Source organism: Xyrauchen texanus, chromosome 20 (assembly GCF_025860055.1).
Source record: "Xyrauchen texanus isolate HMW12.3.18 chromosome 20, RBS_HiC_50CHRs, whole genome shotgun sequence".
Taxonomy (NCBI): domain Eukaryota; kingdom Metazoa; phylum Chordata; class Actinopteri; order Cypriniformes; family Catostomidae; genus Xyrauchen; species Xyrauchen texanus.
The window spans coordinates 40747098-40770599 of NC_068295.1; the positions used below are offsets into that span (position 1 = coordinate 40747098).

At 35.4% G+C, this 23502-nt stretch overlaps 1 protein-coding gene across 1 annotated transcript; it reads left to right on the forward strand.

The window, feature by feature from the left end:
• Nucleotides 1-280: 280 nt before the first annotated feature.
• On the forward strand, nt 281-22716 carry rab23 (RAB23, member RAS oncogene family). The gene is made up of 7 exons (XM_052151724.1): nt 281-616; nt 4752-4990; nt 9569-9654; nt 10049-10205; nt 14571-14653; nt 15540-15632; nt 18458-22716. Exons 2-7 carry the CDS (start codon nt 4836-4838, stop codon nt 18595-18597), a joined length of 714 nt encoding a protein of 237 aa, XP_052007684.1. The 5' UTR covers nt 281-616; nt 4752-4835; the 3' UTR covers nt 18598-22716.
• Nucleotides 22717-23502: the final 786 nt, after the last annotated feature.

A 23502-nucleotide genomic window follows, 5' to 3' on the forward strand; every position in this document is an offset into this window, starting at 1 on the left:
AAAAAATATATAGGCCTATTATTAGTGTAGCACAATGTTGCTTCCAAACAACATATCTAAAAATGTCCCCCCATTGTTTTTCTTGTTTTTGTTTTAGTGTTTCAGTAATGAGTTCCTTTTTACGAAAGAAAAGTTAATTGTTTTATTAAAATTAAATAAAAATCATAATGTGAGCGTTCAATAGTTTAAAGAAATTCGACTTTTATTTTGAAAAGGGTCTTCGGGTGGGCGACAGATATTTCAGTGTGATTGCTCGCTTCACGATGCTGCTGCTGCTGCCCCTCCACTGAACGGATGCGACACGCACACCGTGAATGAGCGTAAACATATTAAAAACGCACGGCCCGGTAAACACCGCCACTGGGTCTGCTGTCATTGGTTTCCTCAGTGCCGCTTTGATATCAGATTGTCCGGTTTGTCAGTCGATATAAGAGAAAGAGAGCAGTAGAAGAGGAGGAGGCCACTCCTTTGTAAAACTGTGCGGACATTCAACAAGCTGATGCGGTGATCTGTTTACATTTATTCAAGGGTTTGATGTGTGTGTTTGGATACTCCGGTAGATTTTACATTCATGAACATTCTCGTGTCGGATCTTAAAATAGTGACCCGAATGCAGGTAAGACAATGCTATGATAGTATAATATCACCAACTGTTATCATTAACATTTTGGAAGGGGAGGCCTAAAATAATACCATTTTATTTGGGAATAGATGTATCCATCACCGATATTTATCGGTCAATTATTGACCATTGGCATATTGGTCAGAAGCATGAAAATAGCAGTTTATTTAATATTACAAAAATATTTTAGTGTAATATTAAAAAGGCAAATCTGTTAGGTGGAATCTATTGAACTTTTTGTATTACAACTGTGCTGTAATAAATACTGTTTCTAAATGTGTTTAGGCTACTATTTTATATAAATACTATGTTTTGAAACACTATGAAACACTAACAAGTATCCCCTTTATATTCATCTTGCACAAAAACACCTAAAGGAATATTTATATTAACATGCTGGGAAATAGAAGTCCCTTACCCAGTTTCATCAATGCTACATTAATATCATGTAGACTCAACCCAAATAGATTAAGTAAACTTCTATTTTACACATTTAAATCATAGAGCGCAATGAAATCAAGTTGTGATGAAATGTTCTAGAATTGTGTTGCTTTGGTTCATTTGAATTAAGTAAATTGAACAAGCAACAAAAAATCCTTCTTTTTTTTATTTATTTTTTTTTATTTCAACAAATTGACCTGGTTCAAGTAAGTCAGAGTAACTTGTGTATAACAGTAATTTCCCTCAGGAAAAAAGGCATGGTTGTACCATCATGTATCAGTTCTTTCTACCATTGAAATACCATGCATGGTACTGCACATGAATATAGTAAATATGAATCCAATATATCAAAGTGCTATGGTATTAAATTCTAATACTATCACTGTACCATGGTAGCACCACCATACTGTTTTAATAAAAAAAAATATGATGTATTGGGTGGAATCGCCATGGTCCTTTAATACATATACCACCATAGATGTTTAAGAGAATTCTTAAACTTTTACATTTAACCTTTCCCCCTTCCCCCATCTTGATTATTTTGTTGCATACATGGTACTTAATTATTACCATATTCATATCATAGAATTTACACTCTCTTAAATAAAAGTCTCCCCTTTTCTCCATTCTCTCTGTAAGGGGACTCCACTGAAGTGCCTACTAGCTGTATTTTCCATGTTGTATATCATGCAGACTCCCTTGGTAACATGGATTTCAGTGCCATGGCAGTAGTGCAGTCCTTCAAACAGACCTCATAAACACCTGTCAAGAGTGCTGTGATTCTTCTTTTGTTCTGAAAGCTGAGCCAAACAGCCATGAGTCAGGATGGGAATCTAATCTCATTTAAATGCTTTGAAAGCATTGCATTTTAAAATAAAGGAAAAATGTCTAAAATAAACAAACAAAATTGAATACATTTATTATTTAATCAATATTGACTAATAAATAATGGAATATATAAAAAAAAAGATTTCTTACAAAATGTTAATGCTATTTAAAAACGATAAACATTTAACCATAACATTAAAATAATAATATTTGGCTAATAATTGGATGCATTTGATCTGGAACTTTTATTCTGAAAGTTGAACTAAATAGCCATTAGATGAGAAGGAAATTAAATGCATCTGCCAATTGGATGCATTGGACCTGGATTTTAAAATAAGTCATAGCGATAGATAGTCATAGCCACACCTTCATGTTGCTAGAGTACATTATGAAAGAATATCCAGTGTGAATGCTGGTGTAGAGGACCGTTGGGTACTGTTGTTGTTCTCAGGTACACTGCTGTATTCAGTTACCGAGGAGAAATGCGGGAGGCCTCTGTAATGTAACCTAATATGTCAGCAGTTCTCTTTCCTGCTCCCTATCCAGCATTATTGGATTGCGAATTTGGGTTCACGTTCACAACTCTTGCTCTAGACCTGGGGTCTTCAACCATTTTCAGGCCAAGGACCCCTTTTTGGGTAGAGAGACGGAGCCCCGTTAAAATATTGTATAAAATTGAGTGTTGCGTTTTGTGCGTATAATAACTTGTATGGTGCTATGGTAGCATATTATTGTACATACATACTTCATCATGTTTACATTGCAAAGCCATTGAAATAATCATTAAATGTTATCCTGCTGAAAAGACCAGCTAAAACCAGTATAAGCTGGTTGGCTGGTTTTAGCTGGTCGACCAGCCTGGTCATAGAGTAGCTGGTCAGGCTGGTTTTAAAGGGTTTTTGAACACTTTACTTTTTTTTTTTTTTTATCTGGTAAGGCTGGTCTTAGCTCGTCAGGCTGGTCAATGTGGTCTTGTCCAAGGGAGTGTGGACATGTTTGTATGACATCATGCCCCTGCATATCTGCAAATTCAGAGTTGAGAATTTCTGCACATGCCTACAAGTTGTTATTTTGACTTCAAGATGCATTCATTGCACATTTCCTAGTAGGAAGTTGTCAAATCCAACTTTCCGAGTTTAATGAAACGCAGCACTACTTATCAACTTTGTCTGATACTGAATGCTCCAGCAGCCTAATGTACACTTAGAAAACTCCTGATGTTGCTGTAACAAAGCAAAAAAGCACTTACCAATTTACTTGAATTAAAATCAGTCTTCCTTTTCATGATTAATAAATTAAGCCATCACACATTCACACAGAATATCTCATGTTTTTAAATCCATAAGGATCTCTTTCTCAATATCGATAGTGGCAGTGGTGACAGCGATTACATCACTTAAAGCATGATTGTGTCACTCAAGGCCAGCTAGAAGGCCTCGACCGGGACATATCCTAAAGACCACACCCACCAAGAACAAATAAATCAATCTGATTGGCTGATGATTCTGACACTCTGACTTTAGTTGCTCATTCATTTGCACTGTTGAGGGATTCTATAGAAATTCTGAAGGCCTGAGGGGGTGGAGCTCAGACTCACAGGCTGCTTTGGATTCGGTCATGCGATTAGTAAAACAGTTGTCACACTTCGCTTGTAAGCATCAAGGAATCAATTCTGACTGGATAAACTTTTCATTTTTCTCTATTTGTTTTTAGATGAATTAAGAGTGGAAAGCAGTTAAAAATACACAGGCAAAAAGGTGATTGAGAATGAAAGGATGACTTTTTTTGGCATGTTACGCCAGCAGAGAAGGTTTTGCTGGCCCTGAGAATTCACCACTGCTCAGCGGTAACTATTTACACCAGGCAAGAAAGCTGTTGTTCTGAAAGCAAACCGCAACTAATAATAAAAAAACTGTAGGCTGTCACCTGCTCAACAGCACAGCACTACCAATGCGAAGCAGACGTGCTTACTCACGTGATCCTAAACTGCAGCACTGCTGAACCTTATGCGTGTCGTACATTGAGCTGCTTGAGATGAGCATGGGTGCTTGAAGGGTTTGTCCAGGCTGCACGCTTCTGGTGACTAGCACAGTTTTGCGTGTGAGTTGGGCGTAGTTGCCGCGGTGGGTGGCCTGAAGCCTCCACATGCACTGTGCCTCGGCATTGGCGCACCCGGCATAAGATGTGCGAGTTGACGTCTCAGACACTGAGGCAGATGGGATCCATCCTCTGCCACCCGGACTTAGGTGAGTCACTACGCCATCATGAGGACTTAGTGTGTACATTGGGAATTGGACATTCCAAATTGGGGGAGAAAATATATATACTGTATATAAATAATCCTCAATAGCAAAACGTCCAGACTCATTACAACAATTAAAATGTTCATGAAAACAATGTTAAAATGCCAAACAACTTAGAGGTCCTAAATATATGCTTCACTTCAATTATATGATTTTTATTTATTTATTTTTTGATGAAATGTGACCCAGACTTCCTGTCATGAGATTCACCCTTCACTAGTGGATTTTGGAAATTATAACGTCCTTTTTTATATCAAAAATATATTCCTAACGTCAACCAGATACATGCATTTGTGTGGAAAACCATGCCATGGTGACCACAGTGCAGTAGACAGTGGGCTTACTCAGTGGAAAATGACCTAGAATGCGTGCCATGGCTGAACCAAAATATTCAGAGATTAGTACATAATGTCTCTCTCTGTTAACTTGAGATGCAGGGCTCACTTGTAATGTTCATTATGCTTATATGTTGTGTTTTATATTTCGTGAGTAAAGGTGCTGAAAATCTGCTGCACAGCATAGAAATGACAGATCTGTCCATTTCTTTCCACAAAAAGGCAAAAGTTGAGGAGATCGTACTGCATCACTAATCCAGGACGCAGTGAAGTGAAAGCACAGGACTGCCCACACAGATCGCAGTCATGTTGGAAGAGGACATGGAAGTGGCCTTTAAGGTGGTGGTGGTGGGGAACGGAGCTGTCGGAAAGTCCAGTATGATTCAGCGATACTGCAAGGGCATCTTCACTAAGGACTACAAGAAGACCATTGGGGTCGACTTCCTGGAAAGACAAATAATGTGAGCAGGCTTTTATGTTTTTGTCTGCATTCTTTGGTTTGGTTTCTTGTGAGTAATTTCCAGATGAACCACAGTAAGGATGGCTGCATTTCTCTTTAGCTCAGTTTGTCAAAATGCTGATGCCAAGCATAGGATTTGCCTGGATGATGAAGATTTGTAGGCTTAAGTTCTTAAGAATTTGGATACTCTAAGAGGATGTCCAGAATTCAGCCTGATCTCATGAAAATTACGTGACTGTGGCGACATTTTTGCTAAATGAAATTACGTGGTTTATTACACGTATCGCTGCAGTTTGGAGGTGAAATGTTTTTTAAGGTTAATGGAGTTTTAAATGAATTAAACCTGCCTCCCTAACCTAAGCCTTTTACCGTAACCCAACCAATAGTGTTCCTAAAAAGCAAATGTGATATGAACAAAACCAACATCCCTACCCTAAAGGCTTCGATTTACTTCATATGTAATCGAAGAACGAACGGGTATGATGTCATTTAGAACAAAATCTGACCAAAAAGGCCGTGTTCTTGTGTACGTTCAGAGGTTCGGAACAGCTCGATTGCGTGAACTTTTATGAAAACTTCTAACTAATCACCTTATTGCCATTGGTTCACGTCATCAGTAGGTGTGACCTGAAGCTCCACCGACCACTTTGTTTGTTTTTCAGTCAGTATTCAACAGTGAACACACCAGCATACAAGACCATATCATGCAATTTTGGTTTGTTTTATTAGTCTACAAAAGGAATCAAATCTTCTCAAATACTCTCAAGTGCACTTACATCTAAACCTTTCTGATAGTGTCATAAAAGCAGATGGGAGGTAAACAAAACTGACATCCTTACTCTAAACCCCACACCTAAACCTTACTGATAGTTTCATAAAAGCAAATAAAAAACATCAGCCAAAATGGTTAAATCAGCCACATCATTTCGTGATGCTTCTTTGACACTTTCTGCACATGTGTGGGCATGCTTTGCTGGTCTTGATGCTGGGATATGATTCTGATAGTGATAGTGCTCATGATCTTACACGTGTTTCAAAATAATCTTAAAAGTAAAAAAAAAAAAAAGTTATTTCCCATCCTTTTATTTAGTTTAACCGGTAACCATTTGGAAAGGAGGCTGCAGAATGCCAGAACCGGAAGGAAAAAATACACTTTCTGCTCAGAATGAACCAAAATGAAAAATATTCAGTTTTTTGTTTCTGATATATACTTTGTGCAGTGTGCACATTTAATGCATGCATAGGGCACCTGAATGACCTACTACATTGACATGTGATGGTAGAAATGCTATATTTTTTAAACCGCAGTAGATTTATTTGCATATCTATTTTTGAACAGGATTTGTTTTCTTTTTTTACACACAAAAGTGATGAAGAAACATCGAGTAATGCGAAAAAATTACAGAGCGGGACGTGTCCCAAACGCCAATCAAGAGAAGGAAAATGTTCTATTTAGTCTTGTTAATATCATACAATATAATATCATTTTAGTTTGACTGTTTTGAGTTGGGGGTTTTTCTTAAGTTTCATGTAATGTTTGATTTATTTGTTATGAATAATTTTTTTTTTTTTCTTCGCTTCCATCAAGTTCCACATGAAAAGCGAATATAATCAAATCAATTAAGTATAAAGAATTTTTAATCTACTGAATTATTTCCAAAATATGTATAACCTCTGATTAGTTTGTATATAAACCATTTTTGTGGTAACTCTTGAATTTCCATGAAAATATATATATTGTGACATGATGAAATATAAGATTTTGGTCATACTGTCAACTCCCATTTCACATTTTACTTTTTAAAAACTAGTTGGCAGCATAAAGTATATAGTGCGCAATATTCTTGTATTTCACGGCTAACACTCTTGACATGGGTATCTCCAAACAGAAATAAATCCAGATCATTTAGATCACACTTGTCTTAAAGGTGGGGTATGTGATTTTCTTTTTTGACCATTTTTTCAAAATAACTTGAAATCCTATTCCTAACCCACTTACTGGCTGTAAATTAGAAGCACTGAAATGAAAATTAAGCAATTTAATCATCTGTGGAACGGGCAGGACTCGAAAAACTCCAGCCAATCATTTTCAAGACCATCTAGAATCATTGGACAGAAAATGTGTCAATCAAACGGTCGTACCATGCCCCCTCCCCCACCACCCTGGCGCGCGTGTCCCGTTCGATGCGCATACTCAAAGCTCGTGACCCAGTAACAGGAAGCGATTGTATTTATGTATGGAGAATAGAGCTTTTATAGTGCTAGTGGGGTTGTTCCACATTTCTATGAATCCTGTTTTGAATAGAAGACCGCTGTACAGACGCCAGGGCTGGCGATGTTCTTTTTTTTTACAGTTATGAGAAAATCAGCTCTACACCTTTCAAGAGTGGTATGCGACCCCCTCCTCCTGCTGTGTCAACAATTTGCTCTGAAAAATTGTCTGACAGGTGAATGCACTGTTTGACTAGTGAGTCTAGAACACTGCTAGAACACTGCGCATCTGAGTTTTCGCTCGTGCATGATTGCGCGTCCATGTTTTTCGAATGGGTGGAGTCAGGGCCAGCGTTGGAGGAGAGAAGGTAGGACCTTAGAGTTGTGTATTTTCAAAATCTGCCAGCCGTTTTGCAAATCACATACCCCACCTTTAAGAAAGAAGATGCAAAGTTTCGGAATAAACACATTTGCTGATAAGTAGTAGATATTACAAAGAACATGTAGTGATGGTCAGGCAGCCCTGCGGGTGCAGTAACAAATGCATAGTTCCAGTATCACATAGTACATTTCCTGTTAATATAGTGTGAGACGTGTCATCGGCTGGCAATGTCAGAGAAAATCTGTGTGGTTTACTGTTTGTACACACAGAACGAAATGAGAAACTGATAGTGTCGATGGCTTCATGTGTTTCAATACTTACAAACTGAGACTGAAAGTGCATTTGTATTACAATCATATGCTTGCTTGACCTGTCTGGCAGCCACATTAGATTTGCCTCAAAGAAAATGTGTTCTGTTATTGTTGGAATAATTGTGGAACCTCACGAAATGTGTCAAGAACGTGTCAAGGTCAGATTTCATCCCAAAATCAAAAGAGCAAAAAATAGGCACATTTATTTTTTAACAGTCATTTATAAATCTTTCAAGACAGACCTACCATGAGCTCTGAGGTTGTTAATAGATGGTATTATTTCAACATAATTGTTTCAAAATTATGTTTAAAATTTGAATTCCTGGGGAAGAACTACACTACCCATGATAAATGAAGAGAAACACTCCACCAATAAGAGAATCGCATCAAACAAAGTGCACCAAAGTGCACCACACTCCTGTAATGTGCTGTGATTGATGCAGTAGTTGGCAATGGTTGACAATTGGGAATATTTAGATTATTTAGGGAATAGTATCCAATTATATCAGAAAATTTTCCAATAAAATAAAAATCTACAACTTTAAAGAAATTGTTTTAGATATTTCTATCATTTTGTGTTTAATGTCATTCACAATGCGTTGTGGCATTGTAGTTAACCTCTTGAAAGATGTTGAAGGGATAGTTCAGCCAAAAATTTTAATTCTTTCATTTACTCACCCACATGCCATCTCAGATGTGTATGACTCTCTTTCTTCTGCAGAACACAAAGAATATTTCAGCTCTGTAGGTCTATACAAGACAAGTGAATGGTGACCAGAACTTTGAAGCTCCAAAAAGCATATGAAGGCAGCATACAAGTAATCCATAAGACTGTGGTGTTTAAATCCATGTCTTCTGAAGTGATATGATAGGTGTGGTTGAGAAACAGATCAATATTTTAGTCAATACTTTATCTTACTATAATTCTCCACAGTTACTTTAACGTTCTTCTTTTGTTTTTGGCGATCTGCCTTATTTGTGCATATCGCCACCAGCTGGGCAGGGTTGAGAATTTATAGTAAAAAAAAAAGGACATAATTATTGATCTTTTTCTCACCCACACTGATCATATCACTTCTGAAGACATGGATATAAACACCAGAGTCATATGGATTACTGTGGTTACTTTTTGTGGTTATTTATGTGCTTTTTGGAGCTTTAAAGTTTTGGACCTTGCTAACTTGCATTGTATGGACCTACAGAGATGAAATATTCATATAAAAATCCTCTTCGGCAGAAGAAAGTAAGTCACACATTTGGGATGGCTTGAGGGTGAGTAACAATAAGAGAATTTTCATTTTTTGGTGAACTGTCTCTTTAAGTAGAGTCTTGCACCTTGTTGGTCGATTTTTAGTTTTTGCTTCAAATCAAAGTTTGTAATGCACCTCGGAGCTGGTTGGTTTTGGTTTATCCCTTAAAACGCTTTTGGTAAAAAAATGAATGGGAAAAGTGTTGCACTTTTATACATATATCAATCCCCTCCGATTTTCATTATCGTAATGCAAAAAAGCTTAAATGTATATAATGATGTATTATTGAAGTATTTACATATCACAATAGTATTTGTTGTACTTAATTGTACTTTATTTATTCTGATTTAAATAAAATACACTGCAGTCTTACTTGATTAGCCCCATATGTGTATAAATTCAGCAGTTGTTTGCATGGATTTCAGAGTTAACGGTGAGGACGTCAGACTGATGTTGTGGGACACTGCAGGACAGGAGGAGTTTGATGCCATTACCAAAGCCTATTACAGAGGTGAGCTGTGTGTTCCCTTCTCCAGCTTGAAAGGAATATTCTGCACCAATTAAACATTATACATGTGCACATCAGAAATGTGTGATTAAAATAGCACAGAGTGAAGTATTGTCCAGTCTTTCAACTCATGGCATGGCAATGTAAAGCCGATAAACCCAGAAAGCATTTGCTTGAAATGTACAAAGATACAGTCCAAAAAGAGACTCTTTACTTGGGAATTAAACACAAGAATTACTTTGGTAACTCCGAACCGGTGGTTCATCCAAAATATCTTGTCTTGTGAATCTGCCCATGAGTGTACTGTACAGTGATGGCAGATTTCGCTACAGGTCTTATTATGCATTGTGCTGTACGATGAAGCGTAAAGTTTTCTAATGTGTGGTTTGATGGGTAGGTGCCCAGGCATGTGTGCTGGTGTTCTCCACTACAGACAGAGAGTCATTTGAGGCCATTAGCAGCTGGAAGGAGAAGGTGGAGCTGGAGGTTGGGGACATTCCCACTGTCCTGGTGCAGAACAAGATTGATCTACTGGAGGACACGGTTATCAAAAAGTAAGGCAATATATATATTACAAATATGTCAAAAACACACATCATCAAATTTATGTTAAAAGTCTGGAAACATCTGATAATGCCAAGAAAAGATTCTAAAGGTTTTATAAATTAGTGGTAGACTAACATTTTTGGTCGGGCTGATAAATGGACTGCTATTTGGAGATTATCAGCGGAAGTGTAAACTTCATGGTTTCTGCTCTGATATATTTGTGAATTTTTTGTAGCCTTCTACATATTATATCATATTACATGTATATATTTATCTGAAAATATGGATAGTTGTATGATGTAATCTATTAACAAGATTCTAAATTCAAATTGTATGATTCCCATTCAATGACATTTTAAAATAGCCAATATACACACAACTGTACAGTATTAGAGATAACTGGCAGCTGCTTTTGGATTGGTTATCAGCAAAATAACGGTAATAGTTTCCCTGTGGACCGCAGCATCTGGAGGTGAGATATAAACAATCACTAGCTGCTTTTCCTCTATCGGGCCAGTGCGAGCCAGAGCCATCAACTGGTCAGCCTGGGCCAATAGCCCCGGACCTCAAGCCGCAAGACCAAAATCAATCTGCATTCCCACCATCGGGCCAATAGCCACACAGCATTGCCCTAAAACCTGCCCTTAATTCGCCACTAAGATGCCAAGGTCACACACTCCACCCATTTCACAAGCAAGAGGGAAGCTTTAGCTAAGGTATCATGTTATCTAGTTATCTAGAATATCAAGCTTATATCATTTGTAAACAATAGTTAACAAGATAAGTTAGCATTGACAACTCACCGACTGTAACTGCCATGGTGTACCGAGTGGTCTCTCCACTATAAGACTGAAACGATTCGTTGACGTTATCGAGAACGTAGACAAAAATTTACTTTGTCGAATAGTCGTTTGATCTCATTTAACATAACATGAGATCACGTTAACCCTCTGGGGTCTGAGGGTGTTTCAAGCCCTGGAGAAGTTTTGACATGCCTTGGAATTTGTGCTTTTTTTCAGTTGCTTAAAAGCATATGAATGGCTAAAGTCTGATAACACTGTATTCCGCACAAACTGGGCTACAATAATATGTGAGCAACATGTGTGTACATGTTTGTATTTTTGATAAAATAACGTTTATGTGTGGTTTTTGAAAAAACTAATTTAAGTCATTGAAATAAAGCCATATAACACATACTAAACATTTGTCCACAAGCCTTTTGAGAACTGGATCTTGTAGAGTAGAGTTTTTGCTACAAAATTATGTGAAAACCATCCTGATCACTCATTCATACAAAACAATATAGTAATTGAACTTTTGTAAGACACTTTTAGTGTTAGAAAGGTCATATGCGAGGAGGCGTGAACTATCATGAATATTGATGTCATTGACACTTGAGGAGACAAAGACCCCTCCCCTGGGCCTATCAATGAGGAATGTGACAGAAAGAGAATCAATGTGAGACTTAATGATCAAAATCAAGTTTTAAGTTAAAAGAAGTAATCTGACTATACATTTTCTTTACATAAAGACTTTACTTAATTTTAGACCTACACTACAGTTTAAAAGAAGTCTCTTCTGCTCACCAAGACTGCATTTATTTGATCCAAAATACAGTAAAAACATTGTGTGAACTATTTTTACTATTTAAAAGAACAGTTTTCTATTTGAATATATTGTAAAATGCAATTTGTGATCAAAGCTGAATTTTCAGCATCATTACTGCTGTCTTCAGTGTCACATGATCCTTCAGAAATCATTATATTATGCTGATTTTCTAATATGGGCATATTTAAAGTGGCATTTTACTCATTTAACCTGAACACAAATTTGCAAGCACAAGCTTTGTTGATGATAATGAGGCAGCATAAACACTAGTTAAAATATAATCTATACATTCATATTATTTTTATATCATATTTATATCATACAGCATACAATTTAAATGCCTTCTTTAGCCGAAACAGCATTTAAATGTAACTAAAACTTGCTTATTAGGACATATTTCAAATTTCAATACTCTGAATCCTGGCTGGCAAGTCTGAAAACAGTCCCACTAGTAAAATATCTACATGTTTATATAAAATAGCATGTCAACTAATGTAAGTAAAAATACATTTACTTACATTATGCACGGAGTGGTGGTGGTGTAGTGGGCTAAAGCACATAACTGTTAATCAGAACTGTTCAGAAGGTTGCTGGTTGTGTATCGTGATGTCTTTCAAACACACAGAAAAGTGAATGAACTTTATTTTTAAGGCACAGTCGGGGGCGTGTACCATTTGCATTGATCGTCTCAGCACATTAGCGTATGAATAGCACGCTCTGCTGGTGGGTGGGATCACATTACAGATAATTAGATAGCCTAGTAAAAACTGTACATCGCTTTGTTTCAAACAGATTGCATTGCAGGAGAATATTTGTTTTAAATTGGAATAGTTTAATTTAAAAGTAGATATTTTAAGCTTTCTTTAGACATATGTTTCATGTTTGTGTGATAAGTATTCGCGTAGTTTCAGTTTACCCTTTTTATTTTCTTTATTTTACAAAAGCACAAGGTTTTGTTGTTATTGTGAGTGTACACAAATAAAAGTAGACCCTTTTATAGTCTAATGATGTCTTGCACTTACCTGAATGCCCCAAAATGACGGAGAATTTTATGTTGTTTCCGCTGTAATGACAAAAGCACTCTCATTATTGAATATGCGGAGCAGGAACTCTTTAAAGGAAACTCCCCAGTGTTACATCTTAAATGCAGATATATTTTTTGCGTTATAGCTTTATTTAAGTTCAATTAATACGGAAGCAGGTCATGTAATTAGCTACAATCTGCGACTCTGTCATTTCTCTGTGTGGTCAGCGCCTCTTCTATGAGTTGTGTGAATGTCCCGATCTAAGGGGGAGAGATTGAAACTGCATCCGGCTGATGCACACTCTGTCACGGGGATGCTCATCCCTCAAGAGCACCCGCTTAATGCAGCTAGATTATAACATGATGGCTTGCGACTTATTGAATCATAATATGTGTCACTGTGCATTTCTTATCATGAAGAAAATATGCAGCTTTATTAATACGATAGAGTTTGTTTTTTGTGAGTTAAAGATGGATTGAAGTGAACAGAAAGGTGAGAGAGGAAGTCTTCACCCCATTATACACTGCAACAAATTAGGTTTTTGATTTGTTTTGGTTTGTTTTCCAATAAAATATTTAAAACAATGTACATTTACTTTAGGAACTATACTGCTATACTTGTAACACTTATATTTAAGATAAATTCTCTTTAAGCAAGTAAATGTATCTTTTTTTAAGGATTTTTAAACAATTTAAAATGGAAAACAAGAGAAAAACACTTGATAACAATGGTTTTTTTTCAATGTATTTCGTTACTGAATTAAAGTTAATAACAATATTTTTTTTCCCTTTTAATTCAGTGAATGTCATTTAGAGATATTTTTATTGATTTATTGTTAGTAAGCATGTTTGTACAACATTTGAAGTCGGGGCACCAGCTGAATAATCTGTAAAGAGCTAATGATGAATTATTGCAGTAATCGCCGAATAGTCGAATAATTGTTCTAATAATCGGTAGATTAATCGTTCATCAAAATAATCGTTAGTTGCAGCCCTACTCCACCAACAGCGGGACCATTCATGATTTCGAACCATGGAAAGTTCTGTCTTTGTCGATTGCCAATTTTAACGGATTTGTACTGTTCCTACAGTTTACATTTTTAAACGCCATGAATACAGGATCTTAACAAGAAAAATGAAACCATATTTACTGCATGTATATATCTGAATGTATTCAAACAGTATACTATACCCCATGTGACTACCCTCCCTAGCAACCGTGACTCTACCCTCTCTAGCAACCGGCCAATTTGTTTGCTTAGGAAACCTGGCTGGAGTCTCTCAGCACGCCCTGGATTCAAACTTGCAACTCCGGGGGGGGTCATCAATACTTGCTAAGCTATTCAGGCCCCCAAAAGAAATGTATTTTTTCAATTTTGTATACTTTTTAACCAGAAAAAAAAGCTAGTTTTCCTTTGTACCTTACCTGTGGTCAATCTCTGTAACGCACAACCTCTAATGGCTTTTTTTAATTTATTTTTTTAAGTATATTTATATTTTTCCTTTTTTTAGTTAACATGCAGAAATAACAAACCACTTAGACAAACCACTACTGCGCCCATGATGTATTACCTACAATACACAAGTGTACTTAACACGTTAAACTGATAAGCAACACCTCACATGGATTTTTAATGTAATATATTGCCATTGTATCAGATATTTGTTTGTATGACTTGAGCACTAAAATAAATGCTCCAATGTTTTAAAGGTCAAGAGCTAAATGTTGTTGTTGTTTCAGTGAAGAGGCTGAAGGTCTGGCTAAAAGACTGAGATTAAGATTCTATCGGACGTCAGTGAAGGAAGATCTCAATGTTAATGAAGGTGAGTAATGATGTGTGGAAAAATCAAAAAGTGCTTATTAATCAACTGGATAAAAAGAGAGCATTACTCTTGTAAACAATAATTTTTTTAATTACACATTCACAGTATCTCTGAATTGTGTTAAATAGGGCTGGGCGATATGACGATGTATATCGTACCGACTATATAAAGTATTAATCAATAGAGATTTTGCTGTATCGTGTATATCGCGATATATAAATACCCATGTGCGCAGTTTGGGCTTATCTATCAGTGGGCAGGGCTTCACGTGAGACTGAGAGAATTGAAGAAACATGGACAGCTTTTTTCTGGCATTGAAAGTTTTCTGCGGCCGCCCAAGCAAATTTCATGACCTCATGACCTTTCATTTAAATATTCTTCTCATTTGACATGAGAATGTTTCACTTTGGTCTCTGGAACTCCAAAGTGCATAAATCCAGCAGGCTTTCTGATATTTGTGCTCCAGAGACGGGAGAGCTCAGAGCGGGATCACTCACGCTACTCAATCATTTTTGACCCAAGAAAACCCCAAATGGAGAACAAAATCTCCACGGAACAGGATGACTCCCAAACAGGTCGAAAAAATGAAGAGAAGCTTGTTATTAAAACAAGTGCGACATCTGTGGTTCATACGATGACAATCACACGTAATACTGGACAAGCAATCTGTTTTATCACCTCTAAATCATATTTTGTAAAACGTGACCGATATATGATATTCAAGAAGTTATTGTGATGTAAAATTGCACATTTCGTGATATTAGATTTTGGTCATATCACCCACCACTAGTGTGAATAAAGTAGTGGTTAAGCTAAAGTGATCACATTTGAATTGAACTGAATAACATTTTCTTCTGTAAAATGAAATGTGTTTTTGCATTTGTAGTTTTTAAGTATCTAGCGGACAAATATCTACAGCGACTCAAGCAACAGTCAGCAGAGGAGCCAGAGGCCGTTCACACATCCAGCAATAAAATAGGTGAGAACACAACTTTTCTGTCACATTCATAGATCAGTATAAATTATAGGTGTTATATATTATAATTTTTTTTTTCCATCACATTTTTTTTAATAATAAAATATATATATATATATAGGGATTTTCAAAACTCATATGAGTCACCCTGCTTTTCTTTCAGTTTCTCCAATGCATTAATTTCTTGGCATTAAATGGATAGTTCAACCAAAATCAAAAATTCTGTCATTTGCTCACCCTCATGTGACTTTCTTCTGCAGAACACAAAAGTAGAAATGTTCAGCATGCAACTTTCCTTACGAAGGTTCATAGTCACCATGCCTGTCAAGCTCCAAAATGGGCAAAAAACACCATAAAAGTAGTCCATAATTATATTCCAAGTGTTCTGAAGCTTTGTGTGAAGTATAGACCCAAATTTAAGTTGTTATTCAGTGAAAGTCCAGAGGTCCCAGAAAAAAAATTACACTTCAATGTTATCTAACACCAAAACAGTATTGGTTCTGGTGTGAAAAGTAACTAAACGTGACACTACTTGCAGCACTTAGATCACGGCATGTTCGGGGGGGTCTGTAGCACATCCCTTTTGAGCTACAGTCACCAAACTTTGTACACATATAGATCTCATGAAGCCAGACAACTTTCACACCGACAGTTATAAGCTCTGCCCAACAGGAATTTGGCCATTTTGGATTGTTTGAAAAATGCATGCTGAGGAATTTGATATACTCCTCCCAGGGATTTCATGTTACAGGTATCAAATGTGGGTGACATCATGCCAAGACACTGAGGCTGCTTGGCTAAAATGCAAAGGAATTTTTTACATTTCGAATGGTGTTGCAATGGCAACACGATAAAATAAAGTACAAAAATTGGAGTAAGAAAATGTCTCTCATCTTCTTTGTGCATGGTGAGATTTACATAAAAATGTAGCCATATGTTTGTCCTTGCGGGCTGATCACATTGATATCGCTATTGTGGGTCACGGTCGTAGCACCACCAACTGGCGGAAGGAAGTGTGTCACTTTTAACAGACTTTGAAATATCCCTGTTATGTTAACCTGAATTGCTTAAAAAAAAATGTTTTATAATGACAAGAATTATGTTGCCATGGCAATGCATTAAATGTCTTCATTACGTTTTGTTTCAAGTTTCTTGTTAATAAACATATTTCTTATTTTTTTTATATAAATAAAAATATCAGCTGAAATGTAAACATACTAGGAAATCAAAGCCTTATGTCTATCCCAGTTATGAGTGCCAATTACAAGAAATGTCCTTGGATGCCAAGCTCCATTGTTGAATGATTCCCAACATACTTCTCAGTCCAGAATGGGCGGGACTGCTCGTTGTTGGGAGTTCATGAGTTTGAGCAGTTTTCCAGTTGAATCCCATAGAAAAATGCTAACAAATGTGTCCCCACTCAATATATACATCCACTGAGGTGTGGATGCAGTTTTTTTTCATTGAAACATATAGTTTTATATGGACTGATTAGATCTCTTATGCAGTGGCTGGATTAATTACCACTAGACCACTCAGTCAGTCTCATTTTATCAGATTTATCTGATCTAATTAAAAAGCCTAGAAGATAAACTCAATTTTCATGTCAGTAAAATCCATTTATTAACTTGACAATAATTTGGACACTTGACAATATCACACAAAAAAGCCACAGCACTGACCGAAATAATGCATTTATTGATGACAAAACATGCACGCATTAAGGGAAATTATGTAAATTACATATCTGACTGCATGGAACTGCATATATTTGGGGCACATTGTAACGCAGTTACAAAAAAAATTCAATTATATACAGTAAATATATGCAATATAAAGAATATGACAATATAAAAAATGACAATTTTCATATATGTAGCATATATTTTAAAGCTCTTGTGGAATTCAATTGTGTACATAAATACTCAAATATATGAACTCTAATTATATTTGTTCGCAGTTTTGATTTCTCATGGCCAGCAAAGCCTTTTCTGTGAGAAATGCCAATAAATCAATATTTTTTCATCCTTTCATTCTCAATCACTTTTTGCCTGTGTATTTTCATATGTACTGTCAGTGGCTCAAATAACACCGAATGGAGCTGAATGAGATCTCATTGTTCTGGAAAGAGAGAGCATATCTTTATCGTTTTGTTGTATTTGAATGTGTAATTAGTTCTATTAGTTTTTATTTGTTTGAAGAGGCTTTTGGACAATTGGTTATGTTTTTTGACACTAGGATAAATTATTTTTGTAATGCTATAACTTTTGATTGCTGTGTATCTACACAAAATGTTACTCAGAAAAACTGCTTATATTTTGTTTCCAAACATTTCGCCTGTGACTGAGCTACTTTATTTACACCCTGATATATAGAATATCAAATCAGAAAAATACAAAAAAAGTAAACTTTTTGGCTCAGGTTTTTTGTGATTTTTCTGCAGTTTCTAAGGATGAGAGTTCATAATTTGTCAGTTTATCTCATTAAAAATGAATTGTTTTCTTTAAAATGATATTAAACAATTGACCTTCTTTGGGTTTTTTTTTTTGTGTAGGGTTATAAACCTGTCATTTTAGGCAAGCCAATTGTTTTTTAAACAACTTTGGAGCTTAAAGGGTTCATGATTAAAAGTGCAAATATTCCATGTAGTCTCAATTAATATATATATATATATGTAAACTGCATGCATACAAATTATAAAATGATTAGCAAAATGTTGTTATATCCTGTATTTCATACCAATATTTGTCTATCTACTGTGCAAATGTTTATTGAAATTTGCTATAACATATTTGAAAGATTTTGAAAATGGTCTTTTGTCTCTTCAGGGGTTTTCAACACTACTGGTGGCAGCCACCCGAACCAGAACTCCAGTGATCTGAACGGCTGTGAGGTCATAAACCTGCGACCAAACAAGCAGAGGACGAAGAAGGCAAAAAACCCTTTCGGTAGCTGCAGATTGCTGTAGACTGTCTCGTGTTAGATGGTATGCCTTGACTGCCTCGTTAGGATTGTTGTCACAGGTGATGAGAGGCTTCATTAGCACTAAAGAGAAGTCGCATGTCCACTCTGAACATGCAGAGCAGATCTATTTCAATTCTGTGGTCACATCTGTTGATTTCATACATGTCGTTGACTCCTGTGAAAGAGCCTCTTATGAGGTGACCGCTGCTGGCTGAATGTTTGGGAGCGAGATCTCTCTGGTGGCTGCAAGAGCTTAAAACACTAGTTTGAAAATTAAAAACAGTTTTGCTAAATCCTTATAGGAGAAGTTCACCCAAAAATAACAATAATGTCATTGTTTACTTGCCCTGCTGATATGCTGACATTTTTCTGTGGAACAAAAAAGTTGAATTTTTGAAGAATCTTTGTGCCGCTTCATGCTGAAGAGAAGATTTTTCATGAATGAAAAAAATTAAGACCTTAAAATCATCACGTTTTTCACACAGCTATCTAATGTCTTCAGAAGACTTGGAATATAGCGCACGAGGCACATGGACTACATTCATGTTGCATTTATAGTGTGTTTTTGGACATTTTTACGGCTTGACAGCCGTTGCCACTATGACCTGTCATTGTATAGAAAACGGTTACGTGAAGATTCTTGAACAAATCTATTTTTTGTATATTAGGGAAAAATAACAGCATATGGGGTAGTAATGTTATGAGAGAAAGTAAATAATGACAGCACTTTTCTTTTTTTTAAAGAAAACTTTTCATTAAAAGTGTTTAAATTCTGCACCACTAGTGACACCAACTTAACTGGAATAATATTGTTTTTCAAACACTCCCCCATCTGCAGTTTGGATAAACATGTCTGCCTCCAACTCACGCCATTGGCTGAGCCAGTGTTGTTATGTCCCGCCAGTCATTCCGTTCAAAATCATATTGCAGTTGCTTTTGGTGACACTAATGGAACAGAATGACACATTTTAAAGTCGTAAGACATGTTTCATGGTCCTAAAAGTCAAATACTCATGACTCAGTGACTGATAATAAAGTGAAGTTCGAATAATATAGTTTTGTACAAATATTGACATTTTTAGACACTCCACTTAATCACATTTGAACAGTGTTTGTGGTGGGATTTTAATTTGATCTCCCCACATGAAAGATTTAAAAGACTTGTAGGAATATATTTTCTCACAATCAAATATTTAGTGAGTTACTAAGATGTGCATTATTTCAATGTGGTACACAGCAGGGTAATGTTTCAATGAGATTACTTCTTCATTTTTACAAAACACCATTTGTGCATTTTGACTGTTCGTCGTTTGTGCAATATGTTTGTATTGATTGAGATACATCTTTTGCTATCACAATCTTCCCTTAAAAGTAAAGTTCATTTGTAGGATGAACATTTTCAAACCATGTTCTAATAGGTATTTTTGTATAAAACAAGAGTTATAAATGAATGACTTACTGAAATCCATAACACAACACAGTGCCAAAATATTTGTAAACTCTACTTTTAAGAAATGTAAATAGCATTAATGAATGAAGAACTCTACAAGATTTCTACAATATTTCAAATAAAATCAACATCTTAGAAACACATTAATAATATCATCTGAAGCTTTGACCTATTCTAACATAATGCAAGACATTTCATTAGAACAGGGATGGAGAACGAGGAGAAATGCAAACATATTCTTATGGGATAATTACTTCATTTAATTCAACATAGCTAAATGTATATATAAATGCAACATTAAAATATATATCATATTCATATTATAATTTCATATTTATTTGCTATTAAGTTGTTTAAAAATGTATTGTTTTCTTTTTTTTAAATCAACAGAAGCCATATTTTCATCCAAACAGTCAATGTTGTCAATAATACATTAAAAAAATATTAATTTAAACTACTTTGGTTAAAATTATTTTACCAACTCTTTTTATTTTTTTTTACTAATAAAGTTCACCGATATATCGGTTTTACCAGCCGATAGTTGCTTTCTTTTTTCTTTATTCCACTGTGTTCCTATACACATACAAAACCCTTCATCTGGTGAATGTAGGCCTATAGGTTATAAAAGGTTTAATTTAATGTTGCATTTTATCTTAACAGCAAAATCCTTGCAAATATTCTGTAAATATTCCATAAATATCTCTTAGCCCTTCCACTGCTGCATGTTCATGCACACAAATCATTATGTTGCTTACATTTCAATATTTTTTTTTATTATTATTTTTTCATTTTTGCATTTGTGTTATATCAAACACTCAGCTTAAATTTATGATGTTATATTATGTGAATTACTTGAGTCAATATTCTTAATTGGGAAGTAAATACACATACATTTTAAATGGATTACTCTTGAACATACTCTGAGCACCATGAAATTCTGATGATTTTATTAATATAATTCTAAAACTAATTGGTTTAACAAAATGGCCTTTGAATAACAATGATAATTCACACATCACCCATTAAACCTTGAGCTAAATTGCACTGATATGAAATCAACTTTGATCACAGTGTTAGACTTTATATTTGTTCAGGAATTCACCCAAGTAAACATTAAACAAGAGTGATGTTTGTGTGTGAAACTATTTGCAAAAAAAATGCATTTACAGAGGATTTATGACTAAAAACTGCCTCCCAAACTAACAGAGCCTTAAACACTAAAGCCATTCGAACTAGAGTAACTAATCATTAACTAATCATTTACTTGAATATATGAATAACTGATTAGATGTGTGAATTATGTAAACTCTAGCAAACAAAATGCATTACATTTCCCAAAAAGTTAACATTGAGGGTGGAATATATTGATTTTGTAAGGGATAATGTACTGTCATCACAAAATAATCTTGTATCCCTGTGAAGGGGTTTATTTTGTGATAATTACCATCTGACTGTACATTATCCTCCGTATACTTACCAAATAAATGAATAAATGGACATGAAATATTGATTTTGAGTTTTTTCTGTTCTGTGTAAAGAGATCATAGATTGATACGAGAGCCATGAAAACAGCACAGCTTTATTATACAAAAGGATTTGATGTCAGAATCATTTCATAGAGCCATGTAACATATATTTTGCTTTGTATATTTTACAAATGAATCGGCTGATTCATTTGATTTCATTCTGATTCATCTGTGCAGAATTGTTCACCCCCTCACCACCAGTTCAGAATTTGACCTGTGAAAGGGAAACATCCAACAGGTTCTGTGGTCCAATAAGAAATTCATGGGTCTTAATGTTTGATTGAATGTATTTATTCATGAAACGCATGCCTTGCTTTTGTTTACGTTTGAATGTGGAACCATGGTACTTTGCCACGACGGCCATTACGTTTACATTGCTGATCAGCTTTGCGTTAACTGACTCATTCATTCTTGATTTAACAGATTTTTTTGATTTTCATATTAGCCTCAAATGAGCGAATACATGGTGACACTACAATGGACTGAAGGCACTTTGTTTATCTAGGATATAATCTACCTATCAATGTCTAATAGTAAAACTGTTCTGTCTGTAGTTTTCCAGTTATATTTTTACTGGTGTAATATATACAGTACATGACTTTCCGCAGCCACTACTAACTAAATATTTCAATGAGCAGAGGTGTGATTTTTTTTTTTTTTTTTTTTTTCCCTCACTGTATATGATTAGGATCATTACAAGACTGATGTCATTTCTTATGTACCACTCAGTTCCGCAGGTGATACTTTGATCTGTTCTGTTTTTGGTTTATTGGATGGTTGTCAAAAGAGGAAAATAAAGCTTCTATTGTACCTGTTTGCTTTCATTGAATTTTCAGTGATCACCTACAATATGCATGGCTATAAAATAATTTTGAAAATGTGTTTTATACTTTTTTTTTTTTAGCAAAGAATTTGCAATCTATACATGCATAGAGTCATAGTAAGTTTAGAACATTAGTTCCGACTACGGTAATTGGATGAGCGGTGTCAAAGCCACTGTCAAATGCAGATAAACGCAGACATGACATTGCACATTCTATGTATTAATGTGCTAAATTACGTTGCTTGGCAATCATAAACAGCCTACAGAATGATCTGACTTATTATTATTGTTAATATGGAATAATTGTTTATTAATGTTAATAAATTCAACTACTTATTGAACATTTGTGTCTCATTATATTGCGTTTGTTGTCATTTTATAAGAGCAAAAATTATCTTCACGAAAAAATCTGCAACACCCCTTACCAGTGTTGGATGTAATCTAATTAAGTACAGTTTCTTTCAATTATTTTAAGTACATTACTTGGGTTCCACATACAGATTCTTGAAAATGATATTTATGTACAATACATTTAAACACGTTTTATGTATATTTGTTTGTGTTTCTGTGACCGCTAAAGAGTCCTTAAAGGGAGAAACGTGTGATGCTGAATGTATCATTTGTGTGACAATAAACCAGACGGAAATATACATTATTTTGAATTATCTGTGAAAAGTGTTTTGGAAAGTAACTAAGGTATTAGTAATGTGATCACTTTCCCCATGAAGTAATGAGTAGTGTAATCTGATTGCAATTTAAAATATGTAATTAGTAATTTGTTGTGCATTACTTTTTAGGTAACTTACCTTACTCAGAATGACGTGAGCTCTGCTTTCTTCACTCTCATTGGTAGTCGTTCTCGAATGTCGCTCATCATTTGCATAAAGTTGACGTTATCTCAACTTGGCTTATCGCCGCGACAGCTCGTGTCACCGGAAGTCAATGTGCTCTCATTGAAAATTAATGGTATGTGTCGGTCTCGCACGATGCCGCTGGCGGTGTGAACGGGGACCATTTTTGTGTCCATCAGTGCTCTTTCCCCACTGTTTTTATATTTAAACATGAACTAGAAGGACATTTTTTACCTTTACACCAGGTAAAAACAGCATT

Excerpts from the sequence above, each read along its gene's own strand:
- rab23 (XM_052151724.1), top strand. The coding sequence starts at position 4,836 with ATGTTGGAAGAGGACATGGAAGTGGCCTTTAAGGTGGTGGTGGTGGGG. Across the intron at positions 14,654-15,539 it reads AGATCTCAATGTTAATGAAG|TTTTTAAGTATCTAGCGGAC; the intron begins GTGAGTAATGAT and ends TTGCATTTGTAG. Across the intron at positions 15,633-18,457 it reads CACATCCAGCAATAAAATAG|GGGTTTTCAACACTACTGGT; the intron begins GTGAGAACACAA and ends TTGTCTCTTCAG.